The sequence below is a fragment of the Eublepharis macularius genome, chromosome 9 (genome assembly GCF_028583425.1).
Source record: "Eublepharis macularius isolate TG4126 chromosome 9, MPM_Emac_v1.0, whole genome shotgun sequence".
Classification (NCBI taxonomy): Eukaryota; Metazoa; Chordata; class Lepidosauria; order Squamata; family Eublepharidae; genus Eublepharis; species Eublepharis macularius.
This window is the reverse complement of record NC_072798.1, coordinates 44,639,428-44,656,694: the sequence shown is the minus strand read 5'-3', so window position 1 is coordinate 44,656,694 and position 17,267 is coordinate 44,639,428. Positions and strand designations below refer to the sequence as shown.

Below are 17,267 nucleotides of genomic sequence, written 5' to 3'. Positions count from 1 at the left end.
TATAGTGTGTTTTCACATGACTTTACTGGTAAAATAGTGAATGGAAAATAAATGGCAATTGCACATTCAGAAATTGGCTCTCTGTGACACTGCTAATTATAATGTAAAAATTGATCTGGCTGGGTTAGCGAAGGAGAGGAACAATTTCTGACTAAGAATGTAATGTAGCTTAAAGTACTGATAATCAGGATAGCTTGTAGATGCTTCTCTAATAACAGTCCTGTAGTTCTTCCAGGACCAATTAGGATTCCTGATATTAAGTTTGACTAATCCACTGTACCGATATATACTGTCTTTAAGATTGTGCATTGAACAGTATTATATTTTAAATGAATTTGTATATATATGAGAGATGACTAGATCTTTTTTTCTTGAATGGAACTGACAATCCATTTCTGTTAGGCTTGGTTGGAGCCTGACAAAAATGGATGCCTTTTCCTTTGCATCCTATGCAGTATTTGAGAATGACATTCAATTATTCTAAAATGGGAATGTATCCTCTATTCCCCTGAAACTCAAAAAAAGAACAAAGGTACATCCATATAAACATATGTCTACTGAATTTGTAAGACAAAACAGCTGCAAAATATTTCAAAGTTAGATTGGAATGAAATGACCATAAGATGTCACCATAACATAACAATTAAATGAGACCACTCAACACACATTTACTTGTATGACTGTTCTTAAGTTGCATGTGATTGTATGTCACAGTTCAATGTATAGGCTTCGTTCATGTGGAAACATACTGATTCCCCAATCTGATGCTGAGATCTTTACTACATTTACTTGTTACATTTCATTAATATTTAAGAAGCTTGCTTTAAGAAGTTTCACAAAAACAACTGCTCCAGGAAGAGAGTTGCAGTCCTCATAAACTATTGTTCTGCCTTCATATACACTTGAATAAATCATTTTGAAAACTATTCAAACTGATCTAATTACACTCAAATATGCACTCAAACATTTTAGTCAGCCAGTTTTTCCCAGAAAACTGCTAGTTAAATACTTGTAGAATATGTGTGTATGCTTGCTGTTCAAAAAGTGTGGCATATTTATTTATTATTTATTTATTTTATTCGATTTATACCCCGCCCTCCCCACAGATGGGCTCAGGGCAGCTAACAACATTAAAAAATACATTAAAATCACAAAAACATAAAATCAATAATTTTTAAAAAATCATTAAAACAGTCCAGGAGCAGGCTGTTTAAACAAATATTGGGAGTCCATATACGGGTATAGCAGATGGCCGAGGGTGGACCCAGAAGAAGTGGTGGTCTTAGACAGAAGGAGGAGGACTCTCGCTGGCACTTAGCTGAAGGCCTGGCAGAACATCTCCGTTTTACAGGCCCTGCGAAACTAACAGGTCCCGCAAGGCCCGGATCTCCAGGGGGAGAGTGTTCCACCAGGCCAGGGCCAGGGCAGAAAAAGCCCTGGCCCTGATTGAGGCCAGCCGGATGTCCTTCAGGCCGGGGACCACCAGGAGTTGCTTGTCTGCAGAGCGCAACACCCTGCAGGGGACGTAATGGAAGAGGCATAGAAGGGTAACAGGTAAGTAAAACATAAGATTCTAAAATACTTGAACATGTCCCTTATAAGCAGCCCAGTCCATCTCCGTAGTTTTGTATACGATGCTTCTAAATCTAATAGTTATGTTTTTGATAAGATTTGCTTTCCAGTTATGCTGCCAGAGTGCTTTATGACTGCAAGCACTGTGCTATGCAAAAGAGAGCTATTATTTTGTGATGTATGAAGCAGCCTAAAAATAACATTCATGTTATTGTGTAGCATTTGGTATTATAAAGCCAAAAAGTTGCCAATGAAAATATACATAAGGTAGTATTAATCTAGGCTGGATTTTCCCCAGTGAGAATTGGATCACATTTGAGGTACTTTTCTGGCAATTGGTGATTCTATTTCTGGTGACCCTGGTTACATTGCATCAGTTCTGGAGATCTGTTAACTTTCTTTTATAATGCCAGTTTTATCATAGATAGTGCCTACTGTCTTCTTGCTGAAAACAAAAGAGCTGTATACACACACCTCTTTGCAAGTGGGGCATAAAAAAATGAAGGTATTCTGCCACAAGGGAGCAGTCCTGACTAGACATGGGCACGAACCGCATTATGAACATTATGAACATTATGCAGGCATGAACCGCATTATGATCGCGTGATCGCGATCCGGCAGTTCATGATTGTCCACGGCCAACGAACCAGCATTAGGAAGAAGCCTGGTTTGGTGCGTTTGGCCACGGTTCGGGAAGCCAGACAGTCAGGCGCCATCTATCAATTCCCCTGGAAACGGAGCCGGGGGAATGCCTGAACTCTTGTCTGCACTCCTTCTGTGGCCCTGGAAACCCGAATGGAAGCCCAGCTTACCTTGATCGGCAGGTCTTCCTTCCAACCATGGAGCTGCAAAGCAGTTACAAGTTGGAAGAAGACACCCGGGGGAGGGAGGGGGGAGGGGTGTTCTGTAGCCACGGGAACTCCAATCTCATCCCCGCAAACCCTGATAAGCAGCTCTGACAGCCAAACACAGACCTCCTGTGTTGCTCTATGGGACCTCAGCTTATAAAAAACACTGGGCTCCCAGGCTGGGTTTCACTTTCAGCGAGCAGTGGAGTGTGACAGAGCTGTTGCTTGCTACTTGCTAGCCTTTGGGGAGAGACAGAGAGAGTATAATTGAGCTGGGATTTTTGCGATAGGCATCTATCTCCTCTGATTCCAGGGCTGCTGCCAGGCCCTGGGGCCAAGCTCAGTGGGCACTTCGGCTGAGGGCTCACAGTATTATTACTAGTGCCTGATCTGGTCAGGCCTCTGGGAGTGGTGGGCTAGAGCTCTAGTCCCTCCCTCTCTCTGGTGCCAGGGCTGCTGCCAGGCCCTGGGACCAAGCTCAGTGGGCACCTCGGCTGAGGGCTCACCAAATTATTATTATTATCACAATCATTATTCTTATTATTACTATTATTATTATTAGTCTCTGTGCCTGTTCTGTCCAGGCATCTTGGTGTGCTGGGCTATGGCTGTAGCCCCAGCCTCTGGTTCCAGTGCTGCTGCCAAGCCCTGGGGCCAAGCTCAGTGGGCACCTCAGCGGAGGGCTCACACAGTATTATTAGTGCCTGATCCGGTCAGGTCTGTGGGAGTGGTGGGCTAGGATTCTAGTCCCTCCCTCCCTCTGGTGCCAGGGCTGCTGCCTGGCTCTGAGGCCAAGCTCAGTGGGCACCTGGGCTGAGGGCTCACAGTATTATTACCAGTGCCTTATCTGGTGGTCAGGCATCTTGGTGTGCTGGACTAGGGCTCTAGCCTCAGCCTATGGTTTCAGGGCTGCTGCCAGGCCCTGGGGCCAAGCTCAGTGGGAGTCATCTCCTTTCCTGTCCTCCTTAATTCTAGTTTGGTGACACAATGAGTCTTCCTGTTGTGTTGGCCACCAAGGGTGGTTGTGGGGTGAAGTGCGATGGCATTCCTCCTGGTTTACTTGTGGAAAGCAGTATTGGGTGTGGCTCGGGGGCAGCAGAGAGTCCTCCCACTCCCCCCAATTCACCTGTGGGGGCTGTAGAGGATGCCAAAGAGGTCTTTCTGCAGGGGGAGAGAATCTCAACGTTTTGAGGAGGGGGTGGGTGATGGATCCCTAGAGGAATGGTTTGTGTGTTATGAAAGATCCCTCCCGTCCCCATCCCAAATTCTCGGTGGTGGTGTCCCCACCTGCAGTCCACCCCTCACCCCGTCATCCATGGTCAGCTCCACAGCACAGCCTGTAACCATTCGTCCTCCTTCCCCTGGGACAGTTAGCGGTCCACGTTTCAACGCTTCCGTATGGAGGCATTTCGGGCGCTTCCTAATGACCTGTGTGGTGTAGTGCCGTGCCTGTGATGTCCTTGTGCGCAGGGGCAAAAATCCGAAGCACCTGTCTTCAACGGCCCTGACTCGGCACCTGAAGAAGCACCACCCAAGCCTGTCTCCCTCCTCACCCAGTGAAACATCCATTGGGGGGAGAAAGGGGGCGACCAGCTCTTCTGAGCGGGGGTCAGTGGGAGGGTCACTTTGCCCTGAGGGTGATGCTGGTGGGAGCAGAGAGCTCCGGCAGGCCGCGCTCGCGGAGGTTGTCCCCTCGGGGTCTGGGACAGTGCCGCTTAGAACCTCGAGGCTGATGGCTCAAGAGGGGGGCCTTTGTGTCTTGGCAGAGATGATTGCCCTACATGGCTTGCCCCTATCCTGTGTGGGCTTCTGCAGGCTACTAAAACATTTCGTCCCTTGGTTCTCCATGCACCCTTGCCCGTCGAGTCCTGTGGGTATCTCAAATGAGGGCTGGTACGTTTGGGTCAGGTTTAGCCAGGTCCAGTCCCACTGCTAACAGGCTTCTGAGACCTTGATAGGCCTTCCTGGCACAGCCAGATCATCATGACACCTCCTTTCTGTGAAGGCAGGAAAGTGGGTGATGCTGGAGGCAGCCTCCTTTGGGCACTTGCGCAACAGCTCAGGAACTGTTTCACATATAATTGAGCCACATGGTGCCCCTATCCATCGCAAACGCTGAGTCCTCTGAGCAGGGGGGAATGGATCCCTCGACTCATGTCCTTCCCACAAAGGCAGGAAGGTGGCCGATGTCAGCTGCTGCTGCTGCTGCTGCTGCTGCTGTCCCGTTTCTGTCTCCCCCTCTCAGGAACCACTCTGACCCATCCAAGCAATGTCTCCTGTCCTGCCCATCCCCTACTTTCCGCAAAGGCAGGATGGCGGGTCATGTCAGCCCCTGCTTCATGAGGGACTATCCTGTTACTGCTCCCTCCTTGGTTACACAGCTCGATTGTGATAACGCAGCCAATTGTATTGTAGACGGATACAGTTGGTTGCACAGCATGGCAGCTCCCCTGTCAACGGGACTGACGGGACCCCTTTCAGCTGGGTGGGAATGTGTCCTGCAACTCCCGTCCTTTCCGTCAAGGCAGGAAGATGGTTGGTGCTGGCTGCCGCCAGAGAAATCCTCAGGGGGACCCTCAGGTGAGGCCCTGCGGTTTCTGGGGGATCTTGCCACTTCTCCTCCAAATGACATGCAAACACGACCCATCCATGGATAAAAGGATTGAAAATCAAAAACAGACAAAGATACAAACATCACAGAACGTATAAGTAGAATGAACAATACCCTCGAATGTATGTGCACACCTTAGAGAATGTCTGTTAACAGTGAGAGAATGGTATATATTGGGAGAATTGTATGTAGAAAATGATAGAGATAGAAATAGAAAGAGAGGGGACATCACCCGCCCTCCAGCCCTCGCCAGGAATAAACGCACGCTCCTGTGAGGCCCGGTGGTTGCAGGGGGATCTTCCCACTTAGCCCCCACATGACATGTTATCTCCTTCCCATCCTTTCTGGCAAGGCAGGAAGGTGGGTGTTGTTGGCTGCCGCTGCACTGTCCCTCGGTGGGACCCTCGAGTGAGGACCCGCGGTTGCTGGGGGATCTTCCCCCTCCCCCTCCCCCTCCTCATGATGACAGGTCCTCTCCCTCCCATCCTTTCTGGCAAGACAGGAAGGTGGGTACTGTCAGCTGCTGCCACACTGTTCCTCAGTGGGACCCTTGGGTGAGGACCTGCGGTTGTTGGGGGATCAGGCCCACGTCCAAATGACAGGTCCTCTCCCTCCCATGCCGGGAATACCAGCGCACTCCTACTTGGCCGGGCGGGCATATGGGGGGTGCTGCCGGCGAGTGGCCAGACCCCCAGACCCCTAAAGGGGAGGTGGCTTGTCGCCGCCTCCCTGTGCCCACCAGGCCCAGCGGCCATCATCATCACCCATCTTCCGGCCTGCACTGGGAATACCAGCACGCTCCTCTTTGGCCTGGCGGGCGGGCACATAGGGGGTGCCACCAGTGAGCGGCCAGACCCCCCTGCCCCCTAAAGGGGAGGTGGCTCATTGCTGCCTCCCCATGCCTGCCAGGCCCGGCAGCCGCTGGCAGTGCCCACCTTCCAGCCTGCGCCGGGAATACCAGTGCACTTCTCTTTGGCCTGGCAGGTGGGCACATAGGGAGTGCCACCAGCGTGCAGCCTGACCCCCTACCCCCTAAAGGGGAGGTGGCTTATTACCGCCTTCCTGTGCTCACCAGGCCCAGTGGCTGCCATCAACACCCACCTTCTGGCCTGTGCTGGGAATACCAGCTTGCTCCTCTTTCTCCACCAACTTTGCTCAGTCCATTTACTGACAAAATGCGTCAAAATGGACCTGATTTCTTTTTCTTTTGCTCCTTTCATTTTGTCTCTTACACTTTTTCAATATATATTTAGTTACAAGGCTTTGCCGTTGGTTGATAGATCTTAATGAAGCATTATCATTGCTGAAATTTTGGCATCCCAATGCCTTTCTCGCAGATATCTGTAAAGATATATATTAAATATAAAACTGCCGGGGGGGCTGTCTAGTCTTTAGGTACTTTAGCAGGCTAGTGGAAGTTGTTGGGTGCTACCACCACCCGTTCAGACCTCCATATTCTCTCAGTAGTACCAGCTGCTGCTCTTAGCGTATGCCTTACTATTTCTTGTATCCTGACTTTGCTTCCCCCATTTATTAACATTTATAGCCTACCTTTCTATTGTATTGGACCTCCCAAGGTGGGGCCCTTTAAAACAATATAAATCCATGCTATCTAATAGTAAAAACAACTACTTAATTAAAAAATACTTATTAAAACCAATTAAAGCAAAAATTAGCATCATTAACAGTAATTGCACAATGCAGCAGCAGCAGCAAATCTTTTGGAACTACAAACTAAGGATATATGAAAGAACATTTTCAGCAACTGATGAAAAAACAGTAAGGATGGTGCCAGACAGATTTCCCTTCAGATGATGTTCCAAAAATGTGGCACTGCTACTGAAATATTCCCCTTTCATGACACCCATCCTACTTCAGAAAATATACAGAGAAGGATGACCTCAGGGCCCAAGCAGTTCTACATGAGAAAAAGCAGTTCTTTAGATAATGTGTCATGCCAGATCAAATGGCTACCCAGCAGTTTGAATTGGACATGGAAATGATATGCTTGGGCAGTAAAATATTGGAGACTGCAGAGAAATTACCAAGACTGAATGATTTAGAGGGAGTTCCGTCAAATATAGTATCTCCAAAACCTCTTTTAAGGAGGTTAGCTAGTTGCGCATAGTCAGCCCTAACCAGACAAGGAGATTAAGGGTGTTTCATTTCTTTGAGGACCCTATCCAGCTCCATGGGTTAAGCAGTTCCTTTTTTTCCCCCTGATCACATAAAACACAGAAACAATGGAGGAGCTCATAGAATATTTACCCCTTACCCTTACAAACTTTCTTCAGGTTTCTTGTCACCAGCTGCTGGGTGGAAGCTGATTGAATACACACTTTCTCCTCTACCTTGAAACTGTCTAATTTTGCTTCAGGTGGACAAATTTGGAACTTTAATCAACAGAATCCAGAGTGGTCCTTATTTTTCCTCAAGGGACAGCAAACTGGGGGTCTTACAATTGATGACACAACTTTTGACTCTCCACTTTATTTATGACTACATAGAATATACCGTTTCGTTAAGGATAGAACCAAGTCTGTGCATGACTAGTATCTCAGAGCCACATGGAATTTGATGAGTTTAGAAAAAGGAGGAAAGTTTGGCTTTTATACCTTGCTCATTTAATTCCCCTTTCTTTCAATAATGTGACCTAATTTGCATTAATTTCAGGGTTATTGACATAGCAGCACTTTCAATAAATTCTGCATCTGTGTTGTGAAGACATTAGTGATGTCACTCATAAGCAACACAGAGCATAAATACATTTCTAAGGCCAGAGCAGGCAAGGGGGAGGTCGCTCAGGGAAAGGAGGGGGATACTAAAATGGAACTGTAAGCTCTGTCCTGTGATGAGAAAAGAGAACTTATAAATTTTTAATAAAGTTTGCTGTGAATGAGCTCCTATTAATAAGCTTGAGTGGCCAGAGGGACAGGTATTGTGTTCGTTACTATAGCATCACCTAGCACAGTTTGTGTGAGAGAGAGACTGTGGAAGAAAGCAGGGAAAGATGAGCAGTCATAATGTGCTTCAGTCCGATGCACAAGCAGACGCTCTAGGTCCCATATTACCAACCTCAAGGTAACCCTTTGTATTAGCCTCTTCTGTTCAAGATTATCAGCGCAAGAACAATAAAACCAAAGCAGCCGCGGACTTACTTCAACTATTGGTGGTTTTGAGGAGACTCTTTGGAAATTTTCACTGACTGACATTTTTGAGGATTAACAGTGATACCACTTGATCATCTTGTCACCATTTCAGGATTTTAAAAAAGAGGGGAGACTACAAAAGTCTGAGGAAAAACTCTCACCATACAGCAAGCAAATGTTCAACTAAAGGATTTATTTAAGAAGGAAGACAAGATGCCGTTTGAGGTATTTAATTCATTAAGGGAGAGATTTTTAAAGCCTGGGAAGGAAGAGGTGAAGAATACTGTTAGTGATTCACTGGGACACATCCAAAGGTAAAAGACTAATGCAAACTTCCAAGATCAGAGCAATTCAAGAAAAGTTTAGTTTCATATGAAAAGAAAAGATATAAGGAAAAGGGGATGTATGGGCAGCGTTTGCAGAATTCTGCGCCTTAGTAACCAAGCCATGGCGTAGAAAATACCAAAATGTTTATAATTAAACCAAGAAAGATGTGTGAAACAGGCCACAATTTGAAATGCAGTTCATATTGTAGATAAAACTCTGTTATAATTGAGGGTGAATTGATTTAGCACTAAATGGGTTCTCCATAAAAGTACACAAGTTTTAAAAATTAAATGGGATATGATTTATAACTATACCTTTGTTAAAGGAATAAAACCATGGAAAGTGATTGTATATGTAGTTTTAAAGTATGACTAGATGAAATTACAGACAAGTTAAATGAACTAATATGAACATAGAGGTCATTAACACTTTAATCCTAAACAAGTTTAGCTGACTAGTCCAAGTGAATTTTACATCCTCACTTTAAGTACCTGTACAAGGGATTCCAATAGACTTCGATGGGATTTATTTCTGAGTATACATGTTTAAGGTAGCACTGTTAGTGGAATTTAATTCAGCAGAAGTGTGTTTAGTATTATACCCTGCATACAAGCCTTCTGGTGTAGCTGAATTTTGACTGTAATGTGCTCATACAATAAAAAAGTAAATCATAAGAAAAAATATGTATGAGGAAATGTACAGACATCGCAATATGCTGTAATAAATTTGTACTCTTTTAAATAAAGCTTGAAGCAGCTCTTTTCACATGGAAGAAATTCATAAACAAGAGTGAGCCAACTTTTTAAAATGTCTAGATATATGACAGAATTGCAATATCATTTTTAAAATTTTGTTAGTAACTACTGGAAAAGGCTCTAAAATATATCTTATCAGATGTATTCCTGCAGTATATTAGGATTGCAGATGGAAATTTCAGTAATAAGGACTATGGGGAATATGATGTGAAATTAAGAGCGTTCTGTGCATACAGTAATACTTTTGATTTGGTTAAAGGGTATTGCTTTAAAATAAGACATGCCTCTATTAGTAGTTAAAGACTTTCTTAAGATTTGACAATGAACATATGAATTGAAATTTACTGTGAATGTCTGTAAATTTCCAGCCATATTTTGAATCTTTTTCAGGGTATGCCAGTGAATGTCATTTATTAGTAAATCATGCAAGTTTAGAAGGACATGGTCACTGGCCAGAGGCACTTGGTAATTCTTTATATTTTCACAGTCAAAAAGTAATTAAATATTATGGATACATATCAACAATCACTGACTTTCATGTTATTGTGGCATCTGAATGATAATATATGGATAACCGCCCAGCAAATCTATCAATTAACTGTGCACAATTAAGTTTCCTTCTCTTTCAAACAAGTAGGATAAGTATGACAGACCTTGGGAATTTTGGCACCCTTTTCAAAATATTAAAATGGTGTCTAGCTGTACACTGGGTAATCCCTTGGGACCTTTCAAAAGAGTAGGATAAGTAAGGCAGACCTCGAGGATTTTGGCAGCCTTGTCAAAATATTAAAACGGTGTCCAGATGTACAGTGGATAATCCCTTGGGACCTTAATGGTCCCATATCACTAACCGTGTGTCCATTCCATTTCCAGTAAAAGTCTTCCATATCCTTTGAGTCTAACTGGGTTTCTGCTATTTATTTCTCTCCAGGAGAGCCGTTGCTCAAATCCTCTTATTGTCTCTACCTGTAGCAATGTTTCCTGAAGGGACAAACTCATGTGTTTGTGTAAAGTGCCATCCAATCATAGCCAACTTATGGTGACCCCTGCTAGGAATTTCAAGGCAAGAGACTAACAGAGGTGGTTTGCCATTTCCTGCCTCTGCATAGCAACCCTGGACATCCTTGGCGGTGTCCCATCAAAATGCTAACAAGGGCCAACCCTGCTTAGCATCAAGGATCTAACGAGATAATGCTAACCTGGGCCATCAAATACATTTCCTTTACTACTGTTGTTTCTGAACTGCAAAAAAAATAATATCTTAGTTGTGGCAAAAGAACTACCTCTATACAGTGCTGTTCTAGGTGGCCTCCTAGGTAGCAGAACAACTGCAGGAATTTTTGGAGGATGCTTCTGTTCTGGATCCATTCCAGTCCAGCTTCCATCCTGGCCATGGGGCGGAGACGACATTGGTCACCCTCACAGACGATTTCCACGGACACCTGGATCATGTCTGCTAATATTGTTAGATCTCACAGCAGTGTCTGACATGATCAACTACAACCTGTTGACTCACCATCTTGCCAACATGGGAATCTGTGGGACTGCCTTACAATGGCTGATCTCCTTCCTTCATGGTCAGGGACAGATGGTGGCACTTGGAGAGGAGATATCGCCTCACCACCCTTTGGTGTGTGGCATACCTCAAGGGGTAATACTCTCACCTATGTTTAACATCTATAAACATCTTGTTTAATATCTATATGCACCTCCTTGCCCAGATGGTGTAGAGTTTCGGATCGGGCTATCATCAGTATGCTGATGACACACAACTTTATCTGTTGCACCCCGGATAACTTGGCCAGGGCTTTTGAGGTTTTTACTGGATGGTTAAAGCAGAGCTGACTGAAACTGAATCCTACTAAGATGGAGGTCCTGCACCTGGGCTGTGGGTTGTCAGGTTCTGGGATCCAGCTCCCAGCCCTCGACGGGGCACCTGTGCCAGCGGTGAGAAGCTTGGGTGTGGTCCTCCTGGGTGCCTTTATGTATGGAGGCCAAGGTCAAAGCAGTTGCCAGATTAGCATTTTTCCATCTCTGCCAAGTTCAGCAACTTTCCCCCTACCTCTTGACATCTCTGCCAAGTTCAGCAACTTTCCCCCTACCTTTCCCCATGAGACCTAGCTACAGTCATCCATGCAATGGTCACCTCCAGATTGGACTACTGTAACTCGCTCTACACTGGGCTACCCCTGGGCCTGCTCTGGAAGTTACAGCTGGTCCAGAATGTGGCAAGGCATGTTTTGACCGGGACTCTGTTCCATTCACATATAGCACCAGTATTGTGCCAGCTGCTCCCAGTGAAATTCCAGATCAGATTCAAGATCTTGGTTTTAACCTTTAAAGCCCTTAATGGACTGGGACCAGCATATCTACGGAACTGCCTCTCATCCTATGTTCACCGGAGGACACTTATATCAATGGACAAACATCTCTTGGTGGTCCCTGGCCCCAAAGAGATCTGCCTTGCCTCAACCAGCCCTTCTCAGCCTTGGTTCCCGCTTGGTGGAACTCTCTGTCTTTGGATACTCAAGCTTAGCAGGAATTTTTATCTTTCTGCCGGGTCTGTACGACAGAGATGTTTTGCCAGGCATATGGTGGTTGAGGCAGATGGGTCGTGAAACCAGACTCCTGCCATGGAAGGGTTTACCCCCTGTTCTGTTAACATCTAATGGCTGGCCATCTGGCCCCACGGATTGCTGTTTGGGTTGTGTAATATGTTTATTTATTTATTTATTTAATTACATTTTTAGACCGCCCTCCCCGTCAGACGGGCTCAGGGCGGTTTGACAACAAATTAAAAACAGTAAAAACATTATAAAAACATTAAAACATCGTATAAAAACCATTAAAATTGGTGGGTGTAGAATATTAAATATTAAAATGCAGCATTGTCCTGCATGTGTGCTGCTGTCTTTTAGAAATTGTACTATTATATATTTATTAATGTTTTTATTTGGTTTTAATTTTTTTTGGTTTTCAATGTTTATGTATTTTATATATGCTTTATTCCACTCTGAGCCTATTGGTGGGGAGAGCGAATTAGAAATAATAATAATAGTAACAACAACATTCGATTTATATACCGCTCTTCAGGACAACTTAATGCCCACTCAGAGTGGTTTATAAAGTATATCATTATTATCCCCACAACAAAACACCCTGTGAGGTGGGTGGGGCTGAGAGAGCTCCAGAAAGCCATGAATAGCCCAAGGTCACCCAGCAAGCTTCAAGCACAGGAGTGGGGAATCAAACCCAGCTCTCTAGATTAGAGTCCCGCACTCTTAACCACTATACCAAACTGGCTCAATATAATAAATAAATATAATAAATAAATAAATAGTGGTAATGACAGCTCTGCATAGAAGATTTTGTTTAAATTCAGTAGTTATGAGGCAAGCTATGTATTAGTTGAGGACTGTGCATTTCATGGTTTTAATTATCTGAAGCACTGGATTTCTTTTATCATCATTTTATCTGGATATATTCAAATGAGAGGGATATTAGAACTGTAAGACTCCTGCAACACTTCAGCCAGCAAATTATATTTGATCAGAGCAGCCTGGTTTCACATGATCTCCAAATGCTTTAGTTCCATAAATAACTAAAACCAGTTATTGATATTATAAAAGCCTGACATTTTTAAAAAGCTACATTTCCACCACGAATTAACAATATTTTCCAAGGATTGCAGATTGCTAATCAAGTTCAGGAGTTTACTGACAAACAACCATTTTCTACTAAGATTTCTATTCAAGGCATTGGCTATCACATACAAAGCCCTTCATGGCTTCCGCTTTTATATCTGCAGGACCGCCTCTCCTCCTATGCTCCAGTAAAAAAGCTTCACACATCTGAGCAGGGTCTTCTGCAGGTGCCATCCTGCAAATCAGCAAGATCAACAATGGCCAGTATACACGCATTCTCAGCTGTGACTAGAGATCCCATTCCCCCAGTGGAGCTCCCCTGCTCCCAGCCTCCGGCCGCTATCACCTCTCACCTGACTGGTGGGGGATGGAGGGCACTGAAACAGGTCAACAACATCCCTGGAATGCAATCCTGTGCACTCTGGAATGCTTCCCCATCTCGCCAGAAATGACATAATTCCTAGCATGACACAGAAGCATGGAGTTGCGCCAAGGGCCAACACTAGATTGAGGGCTGATTTTTACCAGGATTGGGCCCATTTTACAGGATTGGGCCCGTTTTTGGCTGCTGCAGAGTGCAAGAGCGCTCCTGCACTCTGCAGCGGCCCTGATCTGGGCCAAAATGGGCCCAATCCTGGTGGCTGCTGCGTGCAGGAGCGCGTAGCACTGCAGGGGAGCATGCATGGAAGGTGTGCGCACCCCCCCCCCACTGGCCAGGTAAGTGGGGGTGGGTTGTGGGGGGCGAGGGTGGAGGCGGGGGATCCCCTGCCCCCGCCAGGGGTCTGGCATCCCTATTCAACAAAGAGGCACCATCTCTTCATGGTTATAATTCTGTTATAGAATCTATGCTCACTGTACCCAGTTAAGAGTTGCAGCAGTTATGGTGACATCTCATCCATGACATGCCTATCCCTGGAATAAAGAAACCAGTAAAGCAAATGAATAATTATTTTTACAGAAAGCCTAAGAGTGTTTTCAGAAGGCCTAAGGCCCAGCCAGCTGGCAACCTAATATTCCTGCCAGATTTCCTCTTCAAACATCACTTATTTGATTGCTCTGGTTCACAGTGTTAATTAAGAAAAGGCAATTATATCAGTCAAGATGAAGAATCATGTATTTGAACAAATAAACTAGTTCAGTCCTAATTAGATCTAGTCACATATGGCCAAGAGCTCTAAGGTTTGTGACAGATGTTAAGGTATTACTACGATAGGCAAACATTTTCACCTGAATTATATGACACTGTGTGAGGTTGCAATATATACATATATCACTATATTCAGAATAGTAGCCCATACATTCCCCAAGCAGTCAAACCAAACTGAAACTGAGACCCATTTTAGAGACCGTGTGTGTGTGTGTGTTTGATTCAGTTTACTGGAACTAATTCAAATCTAAAATCTCTTGGTTGCCATGAACTTGAACTAGAACCAGTCCCTTAAACATAAATAATATTTATTATTCTTATCGTTTGATTTGATTTGTAGTCTGCTGTCCCTGCGAGCAGGCTCAGAGCGGATAAACAACGTAATAAATACATATAATAAAAACATACAATAAAAGCACTAATAGCAATTATATAAATACTGTAATAAAACATCTTAGAGCAGCACACATTGCATCCCACAACTCAGACATGTATAATATGTTTCATGGTAATATAACCTGTTATGGTTCAATACGAAGGAGCTCAGAAAGTTCTGTTACAGATAGTAAAGGAGGAGCTTTTTCTCCTCCAGCCTTAGAGAGGCAGAAAAAAGACACTTTGTTTCCCAGTTAACCATCACAGAAGAGTGCAAGGTAGTTTTCATGTCTCCTTCATATGCAGAAGACCCAGTTTCAGTTCCTAGTATCTCCTGTAGGAGGAAAGATCCTTCTGTGCTTTGGAGAATAGCTACCAGTCAGAGTAAACAGAATTGAGATAGATGGACCAATGGTCTGAAGACGGCTTAAGACAACCTCATGGAGTGGTTGAGAGTGCCCTCAAATCATACCTGATTTATGGCAACCCCTGGCGGAGTTTTCCTGGGAAGAGACTAACAGAGGTGGTTTGCCATTGCCTGACTCTGCAACCCTGGTCATTGTTGGAGGTCTCTCATCCAATTACTAACCAAGGCTGACCCTGCTTAGCTTTTGAGATCTGACAAGATCAGTCTTACCTGGCTATCCTGGTCAGGACAAGTCAACCTCAAATGTTGTTGTAAATTTAGCTTCTTCCCTTTGCTCCTTGAGATGTCCTGCTCCTGTATCTAGATCATCCATCAGAGGCTCTCACAGTCTGTTCCTGGAAACCTCCAATGGAGGACATTCTACAACTCCATGTAGCAGTTCGTTCAATGGATAAATTGACCTGGTTTAACCTAAATTTACTGTACTCTACTTTAAAAATATTATTTCCAGTTTAGTTGTTGGTATTACAGTGAAAAATTGTTCCCATACTTCTTTTTCACTTAATTATTTGAATTATGTGTCTGCATATGTTCTTTCCTTTTAAACTTACCTACATCCTTTGGCTTCTCTTAAAAGATTTCTCTTCTACACCTTTAATCATCCTTGCTTTTTTCTTTGGAAATGTTTTCAATTTGCCAGAATTGAACTTAATTTTCTAAAGCTACAATGCCCATGATTTTATAGGGAAAGCTAATGTAAGTTAAACTGATATAAAACACACAGAAGATTTATTCACAGATCTCCCATGTCATAGCCCTCTTATTCAATAACATTCATAAAGTATGAAACAAATCCCAGAGTTTGCTCCAGCGCTGATTCATTGAATAAATCTCAGATTGTTTTAAATTATATAAACCTTATTAAATATTCTTAGTCTGTTTAATATTTGATTGTCACTTCTGATAGTACACTGAAGGACTTACTGATGAGGGGATTTGCAGATTCTTCTTCTGCAGGGTTCTTGGGGACAATAGGATGAGTTAAGATGACCATAGGTTATATAAAAGTATGGTCAATGGCTTCAAATTGTCCTGTATGTTTTATTACTATGGTTACCTATTCATATGTTTGCCAGGCTGAGCATTGCCACAATTACAAGGAGGCTACAGACAGGGAGGTATACCATGGATTTCTGCAGGACCAGAGCCTGTAGGTATCCAGGTCCAACTTCAGTTGAAGTTACTGCATGGTACCTTTTAAAGAAGCAACAGCCATACACCTTGTTCTCACAACTTGCACATGTGGTGGTAAACTACAAGGTTTTTTTGATAACCTACCTCTCCCTAGGAGGACCCCAGGCAGCTGTCCCTTAGATTGCAGAGGATCATATGATGTACTGCCTGCTCTTCCCACTGTGCAGAGAAAACTAGATGTCAGAGAGATTCAAAAGAGAAAAGCAAATAGCCACATTGGTCCAAAGCAAAATCCAAAAAATAAAAGTCATGCATTACCTTTCATTAGGATCAACACTGTTTTTTGTCATTTTGGTTGCCTAACAAAGGTATTATGTGGCTTTTGCTTTTAATGTCAGCAAGAAAGTTTCTAGCCTGGAATACTTGATATGACTGTTACTATATGCAGTGATTTGGGGGGAGATGAATGGAGAAGAATTTATCAAAAAGAAATGAGTTATTATATCAGTTCCTTTGTTCTGAAGTGGACCATTCCAAAAACAAGTTTACCATCTCATCTGAGATAACTAGGTCCTAGTACGGTATGCCAGAGGAATGTGACAGACAAGCAACAAAATCCTCAGCAGAGTTACACCTTTCTAAATCCATTGAGTTAGAAGGGCTTGGAGTTGCACTCCAGGTATCCATTATTTCTCTGAAATCTTATAATCCCTGTGCACAAGTGGTTTTATTTGAGTATTCTGAACACAATTCACAACCATGGGATGTCACTGTAGTAGCCACCCAGTGAATTATATGTGCATGTCATCAACTTTCCCTTAGAACCACGTTTTGTCTTCTTCTGTTTTATGTATCTTCAGAAAAATTGATGGAACCAACCTAGAAGAAGATAACATAGAACTGAATGAAGAAGGAAGACCTATACAGGCAGCTACTCACAAACCTCCCTTATGTGACTGCCATTGCTGTGGACTGCCCAAGCGGTACATCATTGCTATAATGAGTGGCCTGGGGTTTTGCATTTCTTTTGGAATTAGATGTAATCTTGGTGTTGCTATAGTAGAAATGGTTAACAACAACACAATCTATGTCAATGGAAAACCAGAAATTGAGGTAAGTAATCATCAAAATGCTGTGGTACATATTTCTATAGAGTATAAAATAATGCTTTTTATTTTAATTTACTTATTCTATTTACTTATTTATTACTTATTTGTTTTACTTATTTATTTACTTTGTATTTACTTAGTGTATTTTTATCATGTTTTTCCCCCAGTG

General features: G+C 43.6%; 1 protein-coding gene across 1 annotated transcript in view; it reads left to right on the top strand.

The window, feature by feature from the left end:
- The first annotated feature begins 8,393 nt into the window (after positions 1–8,393).
- SLC17A8 (solute carrier family 17 member 8) overlaps positions 8,394–17,267 on the top strand; it is a 29,398-nt gene continuing 20,524 nt past the window's right edge. Inside the window, exons 1-2 of the mRNA XM_054988294.1 lie at positions 8,394–8,494; positions 16,850–17,102. Of these exons, the coding sequence (XP_054844269.1) occupies positions 8,394–8,494; positions 16,850–17,102 (354 nt within the window). The remainder of the gene's footprint in view (positions 8,495–16,849; positions 17,103–17,267) is intronic.